General features: G+C 46.3%; 1 protein-coding gene across 5 annotated transcripts in view; it reads right to left on the minus strand.

The window, feature by feature from the left end:
• The window catches only part of LOC135054717 (NACHT, LRR and PYD domains-containing protein 3-like), a 224,415-nt gene that overhangs the window by 59,033 nt on the left and 145,052 nt on the right, over positions 1 to 20,330 (minus strand). For all 5 annotated transcript variants that reach the window (XM_063958005.1, XM_063958004.1, XM_063958003.1 and 2 more), the window contains one exon: positions 3,494 to 3,664. In XM_063958005.1, coding sequence (XP_063814075.1) covers positions 3,494 to 3,664 — 171 coding nt within the window. The remainder of the gene's footprint in view (positions 1 to 3,493; positions 3,665 to 20,330) is intronic.

Here is a 20,330-nt window from a genome sequence, read left to right on the forward strand (position 1 = left end):
GTAATGGAGTGTGCTGGCTAGTTATCCTTTACCGCAGTGTATAGGTTGATTGGGACACATTTAATATCCCCCATAGTGTAATGGTGAAGTGCAGTATACAGGTAGAAGTCTATAGCAATTAGGATAGAGTAAGTAATGTAAGGGTGATGCGTTTGGCATTCCAGCAGTCTGGATGCCGATGGACATGTGACCGATGCTGGAATCCCAACACCATTCAAGAGACCAGCACAGGAACACGGACAGCCAACATCCTGAAGGTATCGGAGTATGGGTTAGGCACTAGGGGGGTGGTTAGCTATAGTTGTCACATCCAAAGGTTTAGCATAGCCTCCACCCCTGAAGGGTTAGCATAGCCTCCACCCTTGAAGGGTTAGCATAGCCTCCACCCTTGAAGGGTTAGCATAGCCTCCACCCTTGAAGGGTAAGCATAGCCTCCACCCCTGAAGGGTTAGCATAGCCTCCACCCCTGAAGGGTTAGCATAGCCTCCACCCCTGAAGGGTTAGCATACCTTACACCCTTGAAGGGTTAGCATAGCCTCCACCCCTGAAGGGTTAGCATAGCCTCCACCCCTGAAGGGTTAGCATACCTTACACCCTTGAAGGGTTAGCATAGCCTCCTCCTCTGAAGGGTTAGCCATAGCTGCTACCTCAGGAGGGCTAGGGTAGGGGATGGTATCCGGTCTCTAGGTCGACCACACTTAGGTTGACAGTCATTAGGACAACCACTATTGGTCAACATGAATTAGGTCGACATGGTCTCTAGGTCGACATGACAAAAGGTCGACATGAGTTTTTCACAATTATTTAATTTATTGAACTTTTTCATACATTACGATCCACGTAGACTACTCTTAGGAATGGTAACCTAAAGGGACACGGTGCACTAATTCGGTTTCCCGGTCACTCTACAAAGAAAACGACAACAAAAATAATAATAAAAACTTATGTCGACCTTGCTCAAGTCGACCTAATGCTTGTATCAACCTATTTTGCATGTCGACTTTGTTACTGTCGACCAATAGTGTTCTATCTAGACACTGTCGACCTAAGTGTGGTCAACCCTATGATCCACACCCATAGGGGATGGGGAGGGGTAGAATAATTACACCGTCCAGTGTTGGGAAAGTCAGTGTCAGGATGCCGCTGTCAGTCATGTAACGGCCGCATTCCAACCGCTGGGATAACATACCCAACCCATGAAAGGCGTAGTGTGGTGGTATTAGAGCATATAGTGGTCAGGATGTTGTATTTTAGTGCAGCGTATAGGCAGAGTGAAGCAGAGGCAGATTTAGACCTCATGGGGTCCTAAGCGAAATACCGATTTGGGGCCCCCCTACCTCAAACAATCCATAGCACTATATTTTTGTTCTGACTCATGCCCCCTTACATTACAGATGGAGTTCCATCTGTGCCTGGGCCTATCACCGTGTCTGGGGCGCACACGTGTCTGTGACACGCACGCGCCCCATTCACTAGAATGAGAGCGTCTGTGTGCACTCCCCACGGGGCTAAGCGGCGACCAATCAGACAGAGAGTGCCTTAAAGAGGTACTGCGTGCGCGCGTCAAAAAATGGGTGTGGCCAATTAAAATGGGACGTGATACACAGACATATGCCCCCAATAGTGCAGTGCCAGATCCACAATTGCTCCCACAGTGCAAGATCCACAATTGCCCCCACAGTGCCAGGTATACAAATGCCCCCACAGTGCCAGATCCACAAATGCCCCCACAGTGCCAGATCCACAAATGCCTCCCACAGTGCCAGATCCACAAATGCCTCCCACAGTGCCAGATCCACAAATGCCTCCCACAGTGCCAGAGCCACAATTGCCCCCACAGTGTCAGGTAATTACCTGACGCTGTGGGGGTAATTGTGGATCTGGTACTGTGGGGGCAATTGTATACCTGACAGGTATACAAATGCCCCCACAGTGCCAGGTATACAAATGCCCCCACAGTGCCAGGTAAACAATTGCCCACACAGTGCAAGGTATACAATTGCCCCCACAGTGCAAGGTATACAATTGCCCCCACAGTGCAAGGTATACAATTGCCCCCACAGTGCCAGGTATACAAATGCCCCCACAGTGCCAGGTATACAAATGCCCCCACAGTGCCAGGTATACAATCGCCCCCACAGCGCCATTTATACAATCGCCCCCACAGTGCCAGGTATACAATCGCCCCCACAGTGCCAGGTATACAAATGCCCCCACAGCAGGTATACAAATGACACCACAGCAGTGCTGCAGCTGCTTACCGCTGCTGCTCCTCCGTCCGGCGGCAGCGCGTCCTGGGCCGGGTGTGAGGGTGTCAGGATCTCCTCCATAGCGCGGCTATGTCTGGCGGCGGTGGCGTGTAGAACTTTAAACTAGCCGACGGTTCATGAGCCAATCAGAGCTCGCAGACTGGCAGCGGTGGCTCCTGATTGGCTGCCAGTCCGCGAGCTCTTATTGGCTCACGAACCGGTGGTTGGTTTGAAGTCCGCTACATGCCGCCAGACATAGCCGCGCTCTCCTCCTGACAGCTGAGACACGCTGCTGCCGGACTGAGCGGCAGCGTGTCTCAGTGACACAAGTGGAGGGGGCCCGCCGGGCCCTAGGCAACGGCTTTGGTTGCCTAGCGGTAAATCCGCCTCTTGAGTGAAGTAATGTATTGTTGTAGAGCAGTGTGCAGAGGAGCATCAGTGGTTTAGTGCATAGGTTCTCAAACTCGGTCCTCAGGACCCCACACAGTGCATGTTTTGCAGGTAACCCAGCAGGTGTACAGGTGTATTAATTACTCACTGACACATTTTAAAAGGTCCACAGGTGGAGCTAATTATTTCACTTGTGATTCTGTGAGAAGACCTGCAAAACATGCACCGTGTGGGGTCCTGAGGACCGAGTTTGAGAACCTGTGGTTTAGTCACTAGTGCTGTGGTGTATTCTGAGGTGTAGTGGTGGGATGATGTGTAACTGTGTAGTACAACGTATAGTTTGATGTAAGTGATGTATCTATCTATACGCTTAGGGAATGGTTTAGTATAGCATTTAAGGAAAGCCGATGTAGAGTGCTTAATGCAGTAGGGATGTAGTGTAATATACACAGTACTGCTTATTAGGTGAAGTTTGATGAAAAATGGACCTTATAGTGGAAGTGAAGTAGTTTAGTGGTGTAGTGCAGCGGTTTTAGTGGTCATGTAGTGCTATGGAGTATATAAGGCTGTTTTAATTAGTGATAAAGTTCTGGTTTTCTGTGATTTGATATACTGATGCTGAGCAGTGAACATTGTAACCCTATGTGGGATCCCACCCCATAGACAAACCCGACCCTGTCGAGTGAGCTCACCCCCATTTGGGCTGCTTCCATAAATTTCCAGGACTAGTTTCCATCCCAATCCGCCCCTGCTCCGAGGACATAAAAGTAAATGATAGAGGATAATGTTTTTAATTTTTTTAGTCTATGGCTTGTACTGGACAACAGTTATATTATCACTGAGACAGATCTTACCACAGATCCTGCAGGGTACAGGCCGGGTGTCTCAGTCCCTCACACAGAAGCTTTATTCCAGAGTCCCCGAGAGCATTCCATGACAGGACCAGTCTGGTCAGAGAGCGGTTTGTAGTAATAACAGAGCGGAGATCATCACAGCAGGAGGAGGTCAGATCACAGCCCGGTAACCTGATGAGAGAGGAGGGATCTGCATTAGGTCATTTATTGTAATTTGCAATTTTCAGTTTCAAACGCAACAAGAAATGATAACTGAAGGAATAATACTGTACTGTAGACACGATTGTGTTGTATAACTCAGCTACTATACTGTAGGTCAGGCATTCCCAACCACGGTCCTCAAGGCACACCAACAGTGCAGGTTTTAGTGATATCCAGGCTGCAGCACAGGTGACTTAATTAGTAGCTGAGCTATTTTGATTTAACAATCTGTGCTGCAGCCTGGATATCAGTAAAACCTGTACTGTTGGTGTGCCTTGAGGACCGTGGTTGAGAATGCCTGCTGTAGGTGTATGTCACTGAAGAAATCAAATCAAATACAAGATATTAAAGTACCATACATTAGCATTTTAAAAAACCAATTATGCCTGGATAAATATTCACCAATAAAAACATCTAATTTTAATGGACATTACCCCGTATCCTTATCATATGATGTGACAGTCATCCCATTATCTAGATCAGAGGTTCTCAAACTCAGTCCTCGGGGGCCCACACAGTGCATGTTTTGCAGGTCTCCTCACAGAATCGCAAGTGAAATAATTAGCGCCACCTGCGGACCTTTTAAAATGTGTCAGTGAGTAATTAATACACCTGTGCACCTGCTGGGTTACCTGCAAAACATGCACTGTGTGTGCTCCCGAGGAACGAGTTTGAGAACCTCTGATCTAGATCAAGGAGTATACATTAGGGATGTGCACTTGAAATTTTTCGGGTTTTGGGTTCGGTTCCGCGGCCGTGTTTTGGGTTCGACCGCGTTTTGGCAAAACCTCACCGAATTTTTTTTGTCGGATTCGGGTGTGTTTTGGATTCGGGTGTTTTTTTCAAAAAACCCTAAAAAACAGCTTAAATCATAGAATGTGGGGGTCATTTTGATCCCAAAGTATTATTAACCTCAAAAACCATAATTTCCACTCATTTTCAGTCTATTCTGAATACCTCACACCTCACAATATTATTTTTAGTCCTAAAATTTGCACCGAGGTCGCTGAATGACTAAGCTAAGCGACCCTAGTGGCCGACACAAACACCTGGCCCATCTAGGAGTGGCCCTGCAGTGTCACGCAGGATGGCCCTTCCAAAAAACACTCCCCAAACAGCACATGACGCAAAGAAAAAAAGAGGCGCAATGAGGTAGCTGTGTGAGTAAGCTAAGCGACCCTAGTGGCCGAAACAAACACCTGGCCCATCTAGGAGTGGCACTGCAGTGTCACGCAGGATGGCCCTTCCAAAAAACACTCCCCAAACAGCACATGACGCAAAGAAAAAAAGAGGCGCAATGAGGTAGCTGTGTGAGTAAGCTAAGCGACCCTAGTGGCCGACACAAACACCTGGCCCATCTAGGAGTGGCACTGCAGTGTCACACAGGATGTCCCTTCCAAAAAACCTTCTCCAAACAGCACATGACGCAAAGAAGAAAAAAAGAGGTGCAATGAGGTAGCTGTGTGAGTAAGATAAGCGACCCTAGTGGCCGACACAAACACCTGGCCCATCTAGGAGTGGCACTGCAGTGTCACGCAGGATGGCCCTTCCAAAAAACACTCCCCAAACAGCACATGACGCAAAGAAGAAAAAAGAGGCGCAATGAGGTAGCTGTGTGAGTAAGATAAGCGACCCTAGTGGCCGAAACAAACACCTGGCCCATCTAGGAGTGGCACTGCAGTGTCACGCAGGATGGCCCTTCCAAAAAACACTCCCCAAACAGCACATGACGCAAAGAAGAAAAAAAGAGGCGCAATGAGGTAGCTGTGTGAGTAAGCTAAGCGACCCTAGTGGCCGACACAAACACCTGGCCCATCTAGGAGTGGCACTGCAGTGTCACGCAGGATGGCCCTTCCAAAAAACACTCCCCAAACAGCACATGACGCAAAGAAGAAAAAAAGAGGCGCAATGAGGTAGCTGTGTGAGTAAGCTAAGCGACCCTAGTGGCCGACACAAACACCTGGCCCATCTAGGAGTGGCACTGCAGTGTCACGCAGGATGGCCCTTCCAAAAAACACTCCCCAAACAGCACATGACGCAAAGAAGAAAAAAAGAGGCGCAATGAGGTAGCTGTGTGAGTAAGATGAGCGACCCTAGTGGCCGACACAAACACCTGGCCCATCTAGGAGTGGCACTGCAGTGTCACGCAGGATGGCCCTTCCAAAAAACACTCCCCAAACAGCACATGACGCAAATAAAAATGAAAGAAAAAAGAGGTGCAAGATGGAATTGTCCTTGGGCCCTCCCACCCACCCTTATGTTGTATAAACAGGACATGCACACTTTAACCAACCCATCATTTCAGTGACAGGGTCTGCCACACGACTGTGACTGAAATGACGGGTTGGTTTGGACCCCCACCGAAAAAGAAGCAATGAATCTCTCCTTGCACAAACTGGCTCTACAGAGGCAAGATGTCCACCTCATCATCATCCTCCGATATATCACCGTGTACATCCCGCTCCTCACAGATTATCAATTCGTCCCCACTGGAATCCACCATCTCAGCTCCCTGTGTACTTTGTGGAGGCAATTGCTGCTGGTCAATGTCTCCACGGAGGAATTGATTATAATTCATTTTAATGAACATCATCTTCTCCACATTTTCTGGAAGTAACCTCGTACGCAGATTGCTGACAAGGTGAGCGGCGGCACTAAACACTCTTTCGGAGTACACACTTGTGGGAGGGCAACTTAGGTAGAATAAAGCCAGTTTGTGCAAGGGCCTCCAAATTGCCTCTTTTTCCTGCCAGTATAAGTACGGACTGTCTGACGTGCCTACTTGGATGCGGTCACTCATATAATCCTCCACCATTCTTTCAATGGTGAGAGAATCATATGCAGTGACAATAGACGACATGTCCGTAATCGTTGTCAGGTCCTTCAGTCCGGACCAGATGTCAGCATCAGCAGTCGCTCCAGACTGCCCTGCATCACCGCCAGCGGGTGGGCTCAGAATTCTGAGCCTTTTCCTCGCACCCTCAGTTGCGGGAGAATGTGAAGGAGGAGATGTTGACAGGTCGCGTTCCGCTTGACTTGACAATTTTGTCACCAGCAGGTCTTTGAACCCCAGCAGACTTGTGTCTGCCGGAAAGAGAGATCCAAGGTAGGTTTTAAATCTAGGATCGAGCACGGTGGCCAAAATGTAGTGCTCTGATTTCAACAGATTGACCACCCGTGAATCTTTGTTAAGCGAATTAAGGGCTCCATCCACAAGTCCCACATGCCTAGCGGAATCGCTCCCTTTTAGCTCCTCCTTCAATGCCTCCAGCTTCTTCTGCAAAAGCCTGATGAGGGGAATGACCTGACTCAGGCTGGCAGTGTCTGAACTGACTTCACGTGTGGCAAGTTCAAAAGGTTGCAGAACCTTGCACAACGTTGAAATCATTCTCCACTGCGCTTGAGACAGGTACATTCCACCTCCTATATCGTGCTCAATTGTATAGGCTTGAATGGCCTTTTGCTGCTCCTCCAACCTCTGAAGCATATAGAGGGTTGAAATCCACCTCGTTACCACTTCTTGCTTCAGATGATGGCAGGGCAGGTTCAGGCGTTTTTGGTGGTGCTCCAGTCTTCTGTACGTGGTGCCTGTACGCCGAAAGTGTCCCGCAATTCTTCTGGCCACCGACAGCATCTCTTGCACGCCCCTGTCGTTTTTTTAAAAATTCTGCACCACCAAATTCAAGGTATGTGCAAAACATGGGACGTGCTGGAATTTGCCCATATTTAATGCACACACAATATTGCTGGCGTTGTCCGATGCCACAAATCCACAGGAGAGTCCAATTGGGGTAAGCCATTCCGCGATGATCTTCCTCAGTTGCCGTAAGAGGTTTTCAGCTGTGTGCGTATTCTGGAAACCGGTGATACAAAGCGTAGCCTGCCTAGGAAAGAGTTGGCGTTTGCGAGATGCTGCTACTGGTGCCGCCGCTGCTGTTCTTGCGGCGGGAGTCCATACATCTACCCAGTGGGCTGTCACAGTCATATAGTCCTGACCCTGCCCTGTTCCACTTGTCCACATGTCCGTGGTTAAGTGGACATTGGGTACAACTGCATTTTTTAGGACACTGGTGAGTCTTTTTCTGACGTCCGTGTACATTCTCGGTATCGCCTGCCTAGAGAAGTGGAACCTAGATGGTATTTGGTAACGGGGGCACACTACCTCAAGAAATTGTCTAGTTCCCTGTGAACTAACGGCGGATACCGGACGCACGTCTAACACCAACATAGTTGTCAAGGCCTCAGTTATCCGCTTTGCAACAGGATGACTGCTGTGATATTTCATCTTCCTCGCAAAGGACTGTTGGACAGTCAATTGCTTACTGGAAGTAGTACAAGTGGGCTTACGACTTCCCCTCTGGGATGACCATCGACTCCCAGCAGCAACAACAGCAGCGCCAGCAGCAGTAGGCGTTACACGCAAGGATGCATCGGAGGAATCCCAGGCAGAAGAGGACTCGTCAGAATTGCCAGTGACATGGCCTGCAGGACTATTGGCATTCCTGGAGAAGGAGGAAATTGACACTGAGGGAGTTGGTGGGGTGGTTTGCGTGAGCTTGGTTACAAGAGGAAGGGATTTACTGGTCAGTGGACTGCTTCCGCTGTCGCCCAAAGTTTTTGAACTTGTCACTGACTTATTATGAATGCGCTGCAGGTGACGTATAAGGGAGGATGTTCCGAGGTGGTTAACGTCCTTACCCCTACTTATTACAGCTTGACAAAGGCAACACACGGCTTGACAAACGTTGTCCGCATTTCTGGTGAAATACTTCCACACCGAAGAGCTGATTTTTTTGGTATTTTCACCAGGCATGTCAACGGCCCTATTCCTCCCACGGACAACAGGTGTCTCCCCGGGTGCCTGACTTAAACAAACCACCTCACCATCAGAATCCTCCTTGTCAATTTCCTCCCCAGCGCCAGCAACACCCATATCCTCCTCATCCTGGTGTACTTCAACACTGACATCTTCAATCTGACTATCAGGAACTGGATTGCGGGTGCTCCTTCCAGCACTTGCAGGGGGCGTGCAAATGGTGGAAGGCGCATGCTCTTCACGTCCAGTGTTGGGAAGGTCAGGCATCGCAACCGACACAATTGGACTCTCCTTGTGGATTTGGGATTTCGAAGAACGCACAGTTCTTTGCGGTGCTTTTGCCAGCTTGAGTCTTTTCAGTTTTCTAGCGAGAGGCTGAGTGCTTCCATCCTCATGTGAAGCTGAACCAAGGCCAGGGCCTCAGCCGTTCCTTGCCACTCCGTGTGGTAAATATCATATTGGCAAGTTTACGCTTCTCCTCCGACAATTTTATTTTAGATTTTGGAGTCCTTTTTTACTGATATTTTGTGTTTTGGATTTTACATGCTCTGTACTATGACATTGGGCATCGGCCTTGGCAGACGACGTTGCTGGCATTTCATCGTCTCGGCCATGACTAGTGGCAGCAGCTTCAGCACGAGGTGGAAGTGAATCTTGATCTTTCCCTAATTTTGGAACCTCAACATTTTTGTTCTCCATATTTTAATAGGCACAACTAAAAGACACAGAGGTAGCTACAGCCGTGGACTACCGTACTGTGGCCCTCATTCCGAGTTGTTCGCTCGGAGATTTTCATCGCATCGCAGTGAGAATTCTCTTAGTGCGCATGCGTAATGTTCGCACTGCGCATGCGCCAAGTAACTTTACTAAGAAGATAGTATTTTTACTCACGGCTTTTTCGTCGCTCCGGCGATCGCATTGTGATTGACAGGAAATGGGTGTTACTGGGCGGATGTACGGCGTTTTAGGGGCGTGTGGCTGGAAACGCTACCGTTTCCGGAAAAAACGCAGGCGTGTCCGGAGAAACGGTGGGAGTGCTTGGGCGAACGCTGGGTGTGTTTATGACGTCAGCCGGGACCGAAAAGCACTGAACTGATCGCACAGGCAGAGTAAGTCTGAAGCTACTCTAAAACTGCTAACTCGTTTGTGATCGCAATAATGCGCATACATCGGTCGCACATTTAAGAAGTTTAGATTCACTCCCAGTAGGCGGCGGCTTAGCGTGTGTAACTCTGCTCAAATCGCCTTGCGAGCGAACAACTCGGAATGAGGGCCAGTGTCTGCTGCTAATATAGACTGGATGATAATGAGATGAAATCAATATATATTATATCACACTAGTACTGCAGCCGGACAGGTAGATATATTTATTATGTAATGACTGATGACGGACCTGCTGGACACTGTCAGCTCAGCAGCACCGCAGACTGCTACAGTAAGCTACTATAGTAGTATGTATAAAGAAGAAAGAAAAAGAAAAAAAACACGGATAGGTGGTATACAATTATGGATGGACGAGCGACTGCCGACACAGAGGTAGCTACAGCCGTGGACTACCGTACTGTGTCTGCTGCTAATATAGACTGGATGATAATGAGATGAAATCAATATATATATATATATATATATATATATATATATAATATCACTAGTACTGCAGCCGGACAGGTATATATATTTATTATGTAATGACTGATGACGGACCTGCTGGACACTGTCAGCTCAGCAGCACCGCAGACTGCTACAGTAAGCTACTATAGTAGTATGTATAAAGAAGAAAGAAAAAAAAAACCACGGGTAGGTGGTATACAATTATGGATGGACGAGCGACTGCCGACACAGAGGTAGCTACAGCCGTGGACTACCGTACTGTGTCTGCTGCTAATATAGACTGGATGATGAGATGAAATCAATATATATTATATCACACTCGTACTGCAGCCGGACAGGTAGAAATATTTATTATGTAATGACTGATGACGGACCTGCTGGACACTGTCAGCTCAGCAGCACCGCAGACTGCTACAGTAAGCTACTATAGTAGTATGTATAAAGAAGAAAGAAAAAAAAAAAACACGGTTAGGTGGTATACAATTATGGATGGACGAGTGACTGCCGACACAGAGGTAGCTACAGCCGTGGACTACCGTACTATGTCTGCTGCTAATATAGACTGGATGATAATGAGATGAAATCAATATATATATATATAATATCACTAGTACTGCAGCCGGACAGGTATATATATTTATTATGTAATGACTGATGACGGACCTGCTGGACACTGTCAGCTCAGCAGCACCGCAGACTGCTACAGTAAGCTACTATAGTAGTATGTATAAAGAAGAAAGAAAAGAAAAAATCCACGGGTAGGTGGTATACAATAATGGATGGACGAGCGACTGCCGACACAGAGGTAGCTACAGCCGTGGACTACCGTACTGTGTCTGCTGCTAATATAGACTGGATGATAATGAGATGAAATCAATATATATTATATCACACTCGTACTGCAGCCGGACAGGTAGATATATTTATTATGTAATGACTGATGACGGACCTGCTGGACACTGTCAGCTCAGCAGCACCGCTGACTGCTACAGTAAGCTACTATAGTAGTATGTATAAAGAAGAAAGAAAAAAAAAACCACGGTTAGGTGGTATACAATTATGGATGGACGAGCGACTGCCGACACAGAGGTAGCTACAGCCGTGGACTACCGTACTGTGTCTGCTGCTAATATAGACTGGATGATAATGAGATGAAATCAATATATATATATATATATATATAATATCACTAGTACTGCAGCCGGACAGGTATATATATTTATTATGTAATGACTGATGACGGACCTGCTGGACACTGTCAGCTCAGCAGCACCGCAGACTGCTACAGTAAGCTACTATAGTAGTATGTATAAAGAAGAAAGAAAAGAAAAAAACCACGGGTAGATGGTATACAATTATGGATGGACGAGCGACTGCCGACACAGAGGTAGCTACAGCCGTGGACTACCGTACTGTGTCTGCTGCTAATATAGACTGGATGATAATGAGATGAAATCAATATATATATATATATAATATCACTAGTACTGCAGCCGGACAGGTATATATATTTATTATGTAATGACTGATGACAGACCTGCTGGACACTGTCAGCTCAGCAGCACCGCAGACTGCTACAGTAAGCTACTATAGTAGTATGTATAAAGAAGAAAGAAAAAAAAAACCCCACGGTTAGGTGGTATACAATTATGGATGGACGAGCGACTGCCGACACAGAGGTAGCTACAGCCGTGGACTACCATACTGTGTCTGCTGCTAATATAGACTGGATGATAATGAGATGAAATAAATATATATATATATATAATATCACTAGTACTGCAGCCGGACAGGTATATATATTTATTATGTAATGACTGATGACGGACCTGCTGGACACTGTCAGCTCAGCAGCACCGCAGACTGCTACAGTAAGCTACTATAGTAGTATGTATAAAGAAGAAAGAAAAGAAAAAAAAACACGGGTAGGTGGTATACAATATTATATATATATTATATACAATTATATATATATATATATATATATATATATATATATATATATATATATATATTAAACTCACTGGTGGTGATTATTAAACTGGTGGTCAGGTCACTGGTCAGTGGTCACACTATCAGCAACTTGCAAGTAGTACTCCTAAGCAGACAATCACAATATATATTATACTGGTGGTCAGTGTGGTCACAATGGCAGTGTGGCACTCTGGCAGCAAAAGTGTGCACTGTACGTTATATGTACTCCTGAGTCCTGCTCTCAGACTCTAACTGCTCCCCACTGTCAGTGTCTCCCCCACAAGTCAGATAATACAGTCACACTATCTATCACTTCAGCAAGTAACTACTAGTACTCCTCCTAATGCTCCCCAAAATTACTACTGTGTCTCTCTCTACTGTCTCACTCTCTTCTCTATAAACGGAGAGGACGCCAGCCACGTCCTCTCCCTATGAATCTCAATGCACGTGTGAAAATGGCGGCGACGCGCGGCTCCTTATATAGAATCCGAGTCTCGCGATAGAATCCGAGCCTCGCGAGAATCCGACAGCGGGATGATGACGTTCGGGCGCGCTCGGGTTAACCGAGCAAGGCGGAAGATCCGAGTCGCTCGGCCCCGTGTGAAAAAAACTGAAGTTCGGGCGGGTTCGGATTCCGAGGAACCGAACCCGCTCATCCCTAGTATACATTTTAGTAAAATAACATTACTGCTATTCATCTGACCCCAAATATCACATATTGCAGTAACACATTACACATGAGGGTAAAAATGACACTGTGCCTCGCTGTGACGGCTGAGAATACATCCAGCCATCTACTTGTAAGGGTTGATGATGAACACTTGTGAATCCTGATTTCAGACAGTCATATGACTGGTGTGTGGGAACTATGACCCTCACTCAGTGACAGTCTAGGATGGGAGGCAGGGAAACAGATGTCTCCGAGGATGGACCCATTTTTGGCACCTTGGGCCAGCCCTGGCCAGTAAGGTTAAGTGCAGATGTGTGGCCTCACCTACCGCCTCAACAGTCCCACTATTAAGTCTGCCTAATCCTTAATTACACGCCTTCTCTCCAATACACAGCTCTACTCTCCATCTAATTCCTGGCACCTTGCCTCTTTCTGTCTCCACCTATTTCTTCTGCCCCAGTGTACCATCCACCTGTAATACTCGGCACCCATCCTTCTCTTATGCCGGCCTACTCCTCTAGCCATGGGCTGCTGCTTCCTCCTGTCCCCAGCTCCCCTCCCGGCACCCCGCCACCTCCTGTCTTTGCCTACTCCTCTTCCTGTCTCTGGCTCCCCACCTTTTCCAATATAGGGCACCCTGCATCCTCCTCTGTCCTGACATAGCTTATTACTCTTGTCTGTGGCTCCCCTCCATCTCTAATCTCTGGCTCAGAGTTCCCCCTCCCCCTCCTCCTTTGTCCCCGACTCCACCTTTATACATCATGAAGGACAGGAGCCATAAGGGCCTGCAGCCTGAGGCTGAGCGCAGCAGCCCCCATACTGCTCACAAAGAAGTTTAAGGACAGAAGACTGTACCAAGGGCCGGTGATAGGGTGATCGGCGCCCTCCTGCAAACTATCAATTTTGCGCCTTTCTACAAATACAAATGTGACCGATCTCATCCTCAAAGCTGTAACTAGACATTTTGGTGCCCCCTCCACCTACCCCCTCTAAGATCTATAACATGGATAGTGTGTGCCAAAGGCACGGTGCAAAATTATGAGGGGAAAAAATAATTATGACGCACAGCAGTCTCCATTATTCAAAATTATGCCACACAGTAGTACCACTAATATACATTGCGCCAGGTAGAGCCCCTTATACACTTTACACCAGATAGAGCTTCCTTTTTCATATTGCACCAGGTAGAGCCAGTCACACAATATTCCAGGTAGAGCCCCCTTTTATACATTGCACAATGTATAGTCTCCTTTTACAATGCCAGGTAGAGCCAGTCACACAATATTCCAGGTAGAGTTCCCTTTTACACTTTGCGCCAGGTAGAGCACCCTTTTACACTTTGCACCAGGTAGAGTTCCCTTTTACACTTTGCGCCAGGTAGAGCACCCTTTTACACTTTGCGCCAGGTAGAGTTCCCTTTTACACTTTGCGCCAGGTAGAGTACCCTTTTACACATGCCACTTCCCCCTAGTAGACATTACTGTGAGCTCCCCTTCCCCAGCACATATTAACATGGCACCCCCCTCCCTAGCGGACATTAATATGACCCCCACCTCCCCAGCACACATTAATTACACCCCCCTCCCCAGCACACATTAATAACACGGTATCCATTCAGATGGTCGACAATGTTAAGGTCGACACTCATTAGGACAACCACTATTGGTCGACATTGAAATGGTCGACATGGGCACATGATCAACACATGCAAGTGGTTGACACATGAAAGGTCGACACATAAAAAGGTCGACATGAGTTTAAAAAAAATGTGGAACATTTTCATACTTTACGATCCACGTGGACTACGATTGGGAACGGTAACCTGTGCCGAGCGCGGCGGTAGTGGAGCGAGGCACCTTTCGCTCGCCATGTGAGGGGACACGGTGCACTATTTGGGGTTCCCTGTCACTTTAGGCAGAAAATTACACCAAAAAAAGTTTTTTTTAAAACCTTTTCATGTGTCGACCTTTCATATGTCGACCATTTTCACGTGTTGACCATTTGTCCAGGTCGACCATGTCAATGTCGACCAATAGTGGTCGACCTAATGAGTATAGACCTTAACATTGTCAACCATTCATACCGGTACCAATGACACTCCCCCTCCCCAGTACACATTAAGTACACCCCCCAGCACACATTAATTACACACACCCCACCCCAGTACACATTAATTATAACCCCCAGCACACATTAATGTCATCCCTCACCCCCCAGCACAAACATACATACCCTCCAACATTTTACACATAAAAAGCGGTACAAATTAGAAAAGGGGGCGTGGCCATGGGAAAAGGTGGCGTGGCCACATACCTTTTCCTATACTTTCAATGGAGGTTTGGAGAGCCAAAAATCGGTACAGACCATAAAAAAAAAGGTACTGTACCTGCCAAAAAGGTACAGTTGAAGGGTATGCACAAATAAATGGCACCCGCCCCCCCTCCCCAGCACACATATCTGCAGCAGTAGTTACCCGAGTCTCTGCTCCCTAGTGGCTGCTCCTCTTCTCATGTCTGCTGGCTCCTCTAGTGCACATGAGTCAGACTCCCTGTGTATTGGAGGCAGTGGCCATACCACCGAGTCACAGGGGAGGGAGGGGTGACAATGCTGCCTGTCTTCCTGTTTAGCATTTGCAGTGGGAGGAGCAAGGGAGTGAGGGAAGGGACATAGACAGGATATCAGCAGACGGACGTTTTCAGTACATGCCGCCGGCGCTGCTGCTGCCTGACAGTGTGGCAGGCGCAGGCTCCAGCAGCAGCCACTGCTAGTAACACTGCACATCAGCAAGGTTGCAGAGCAGGGAGAGCGCCTCTCTAACCCAGTGCCTCCCTGCTTTGCAGACCTTGCAGAGCGGGTAGCGCCGGGCCTGAGTGTACCACTAGTTGTAGAATGTGCAGAGAATTTATTCAGCATTTTTTTCAAACGTGAGAGAAAAATTTCATATTGGTATTTTTAAAATGTATTTGGGAGGTCTATTTATTAAGATGGTTTTTCATAAACTTTTGCAGAAGCTATAGTTTTTGAATCATTTTATGTGTCACCGCTATTTTAGAACACGCTAGTGCAGGAGATTCATACTTGCCTACCTGACCATCTCCATGAGGGAGAAAATACTCTGTTCCTGGACTTTCCTGGTAATGTATGATTGCCATCACCTGTGGTGAGCTAGTTAATTGATAAGAAAGGTGTTTCACCACAGGTGATGGCAACCGTACATTACCAGGAAAGTCCAGGAACAGAGCATTTTCTCCCTCATGGAGAGGGTCAGGTAGGCAAGTATGGTGCAGCAGATTTCAAGGAAATCAGCAGTTGTGGCAGCAGTTACAGGAAACAGCAGTTGAACATGGATCCAGTCCAGGTTTTATGCAAGGTCAGAGATTAAACTGTTTAATAGTAGCACCTGTTAGCTGCCTTTCATAGTGTTGTCTTTACACAGGAATAGGGCTCCTGATGCTGGACAAGTTGGCCAGGCAATAGGCTGGGGGTTTGGGATTATGGGGCAGATGTATTAAGCCTGGAGACGGCATAAGGAAGCGATAAACCAGTGATATGTGCAAGGTGATAAACACACCAGCCAATCAGCTCCTAACTGTTCATTTACATATTGGAGCTGATTGGCTGGTGCGTTTATCACCTTGCACATATCACTGGTTTATCACTTCCTTATGCCTTCTCCAGGTTCATACATCTGCCCCAATGTTAGGAGCCATCGGAATCTCCACACTCTCTCACACCATATATATTAAGTTACTAGGGTAGTTACCCATGTTAGAAGGTCATAGTTTTTGATCTAGATAAAGGAGCTACGCTCCGAAACGTCGATTAAAGCCAGGAGAGCAGTGTCTTTTTTCAAGTAAATTGACAGACTCCTGAAGTGCCATCACATTGCATGGATTAGATAAATATATATATATATGTGTTTATTGACTTTGAGATATATGTATCCATGGCCCTCATTCCGAGTTGTTCGCTCGCAAGGCGATTATAGCAGAGTTACACACGCTAAGCCGCCGCCTACTGGGAGTGAATCTAAACATCTTAAATGTGCGACCGATGTATGCGCATTATTGCGAACAAAATCGAGTTAGCAGTTTTAGAGTAACTCCAGACTTACTCTGCCTGTGCGATCAATTCAGTGCTTTTCGGTCCCGGCTGACGTCATAAACACACCCAGCGTTCGCCCAAGCACTCCCACCGTTTCTCCGGACACGCCTGCGTTTTTTCCGGAAACGGTAGCGTTTCCATCCACACGCCCCTAAAACGCTGTGTTTCCGCCCAGTAACACCCATTTCCTGTCAATCACAATGCGATCGCCGGAGCGATGAAAAAGCCGTGAGTAAAAATACTTTCTTCTTAGTAAAGTTACTTGGCGCATGCGCAGTGTGAACATTACGCATGCGCACTAAGAGAATTCACACTGCGATGCGATGAAAAATACCGAGCGAACAACTCGGAATGAGGGCCCATGTCTTTGTTCCTAGAAACTGATTTTTTGGTGAAGGGTTAATACACAGTTTTAGTTTTGCGTTCCAGGTGATGTCAGCGGAAATTGACGCTTTGGCGGAAATGGACGCTGTGCACACCCGGCACGATCTGCACATGGTGATATGCTGCTATATAGGTAAGATAATTTTGTTTGTGTTTGTTATGTAAGCCTGAAGACGGTTTTTTGAATAAAACCGAAACGTTGCTTGACGGGGTGATGTCCTGTTTTTCATGAATGAAGACCTGAGAGTGCCGCTTTACTCGTAACTATACATGCAATTGCTTTTGCTTAAGAAGGCACCGGGCGTTTATCTTGAATTATTGCTTTAGGAGTGCCGGGTCTGGAACTGTCTATATATATATATATATATACACATATAAAAATCCAGGTGGTCGACACTCACACCATATATATTAAGTTACTGGGGCAGCTACCCATGTTATAGAAGCTCATATTGAGCAAAAAAACCAAGAACAAAAACCAAGTAGGGGGTGCACTCACCAGACTTGTAGATAAGCAGAATATTTTTTTTTCATCGTTCACCATTACCCAGCAATATAATAACCCAAGAGAATACCAAATATAAACCTGCACCATACAAAAATCAGAAACAAGGTCTTCACCCAATATTTTATATACTGTTAAATGGCAACCTACAGCACAAGGAGATCTATAAAAGGATATGGCATACTATTAGCATCTTGCATGTGCATGAGCATCATACACATGCGATAAGATACCATTGGCCCACCGGGTACATACAAAGTATAAAAAAGTGGGAATAAAAAGATAGTGCAAATATACATCATTATGTCACAAAATACAGCAGCATTTTGTATACCATAGAGAGTGCATGTTATAAAATAAAAGCACAGACTACCCAGAGCCCAAAGAGTAGATCACAAACCTAAGAAAAAAATAAACATAATGATAAAAAATAAGTATAATGAAGGAAAAAATAAAGGTGAGTATAATGTAAAAAAGCAGTAATGATAATCCAGAGTGGCTCCATTTATGTAGTTTCCACATATAGGTCATTCACAAAATTCCATTTGTGTTCAAAATGATTCTATAATGTATGGAGTCATTTAGGCCTCTGGGCCATAAAGTGTCCAATTTATTAATCCACATGGCTTCACTACGTAGAAGCATTTTAGCACGATCGCCTTCCCGAGATGGGGGTGGAATATGGTCAATGACCATGCACCTAAGTGATGCCTGTGAGTGTCGTGCAAAAATGTTTAGCTACTGGCTTGTCTGATATGCCAGTCTCAATGGCCCGTTGAATCGAGGATCTGTGGTTGGCCATACGGTCCCGGAAGGGATGGATAGTCTTGCCAACATAAAACAAGGAGCAGGGACAACACTAAATGGGTACAACATGATCTGTGGTGCAGGTCACTTAATATTTGATCCTCAATTTGCACCCTGTGTAAGGATGGTAGAATGTGTCACTCATTAGCATACAGTACTTCGACAGGTGGTGCACCCGGTGCATTTGTAGCATCCTGGCTTTTGTGTCTTAAGCAATGTTGTAGTGGTTTGTTTAGGGTATAATTCTGGATGCATCAATATATTTTTGAGGTTATGGTCTCCCTTGTAGCTTATTAATAAAATCATCAATGTCTTGGAGGAAACTATCAACTTTCTGTACACATGGCTGCAGAAAGATATCCTTTATTAAATGACACATTTCAATATACTGCCATACTCAGGATTCAAACCCGTAAACCTGTTGCATTCTAGTCAAACTCCCCACTCCTTGACCTATTTGATCATGCATGAAAACTGTGAGATTTCCAATTATATAAAGCTTCTTATACTTTGTAAAAAATAATCAGCATTGCAATTGAGCAGATCTATGTAATGTGCAGCCACACATCCAATCCCTTGCAGCCACACACTACATAGATCTGTTAAGCTGCGATGCTGATATTTTTTTCACAAAGTACAATTTAAGCTTCAAATAGTTATAATTCTCTATCTTAGAATTCTCTACCTTCCTATGCAAGGGCAAATAGCTTAGTGAATAGCATGTCTGACTGCAGTGCCACAGGCTATGAATTGAAATCCCAGGTACAGTATGTCAGCATCTTGAAATGTAATAGAGGACAGTGTGACTGAATAACAAAGAGATCTCAAGTTAAGTTCCTCAATGTTGTATAGGTATTAGTGATTGATAGGGTAAGGGAAAGAGAGGATTGGTTAGGAGGGAGATGATTGACAAGTGCCGCCATCAGCGCCCCCTACCCTGCAGCTCTATAGGCACACTCCACACTACCCTAGATACGACCCTGATTTGTTTCTGTTAGGGTCTCCTGCCCTGTGCTGCCACGTCGTCATGGCAACCGGGAGACAAGTGCTAGCGGAGTAACCTGAGCGCAGCTGATACTCCGGTTCGGGTCTTTTGCTGTGCAGTGGTTACAGGCTCTGTGCACGGCAGGGCATCCGGTGCTGGTTTTTGTGCTCACAGTCTGTGAGGTCTGAGTGGGGCGTGGACAGCACCTGCTTTATAAGGCCTCTTCTCAGGTTAAGCAGATGCTGCTGAATCTTTGTTGGTTAGTCAGTTCCTGAAAGTTAGCCAGTACTGTGTAGCTTTGTATTTGTTGTTGCTTACTGCAAATAGGCCTGGGGATTTGGTACTACACTCTGCCAATCCAGACCTAGCAGTAAGACTGGAGTCAGTCATTTAGCTTGCTGGGGTTCTTTTACTACTCTGTGAACTTAGCAAGTTTGCGGCTGTATTCTAAGAATTGCCTGCCTAAATCCTGTCTCACTGTGCAAGGTGTCAGGTGTCAGTTTAGTGGCAGTAAACTGAACCTGTGCACTGCAAGTGAGAATTAGGATTGTGGAGACTCTCCTTGTGTCTATCATTCCATCTCTGACCAAGGAGTTTACTGCCACACCCGTTGGTAACCCTTTAGGGTTTTGCTGTTGCCCTTAGCAACAGCATTTCGGGTTCTCTACGTATTAAAACATAACATCTTGCTTTTCCCATCTGAGCATTACTAATACTAGGGAGACACCCAGTTCCTTAGCCTCTGGGCTTCTCTGTTCACTTTGTGTGTATTTTGTTACC

The sequence above is a fragment of the Pseudophryne corroboree genome, chromosome 3 (assembly GCF_028390025.1).
Source record: "Pseudophryne corroboree isolate aPseCor3 chromosome 3, aPseCor3.hap2, whole genome shotgun sequence".
Lineage (NCBI taxonomy): Eukaryota > Metazoa > Chordata > Amphibia > Anura > Myobatrachidae > Pseudophryne > Pseudophryne corroboree.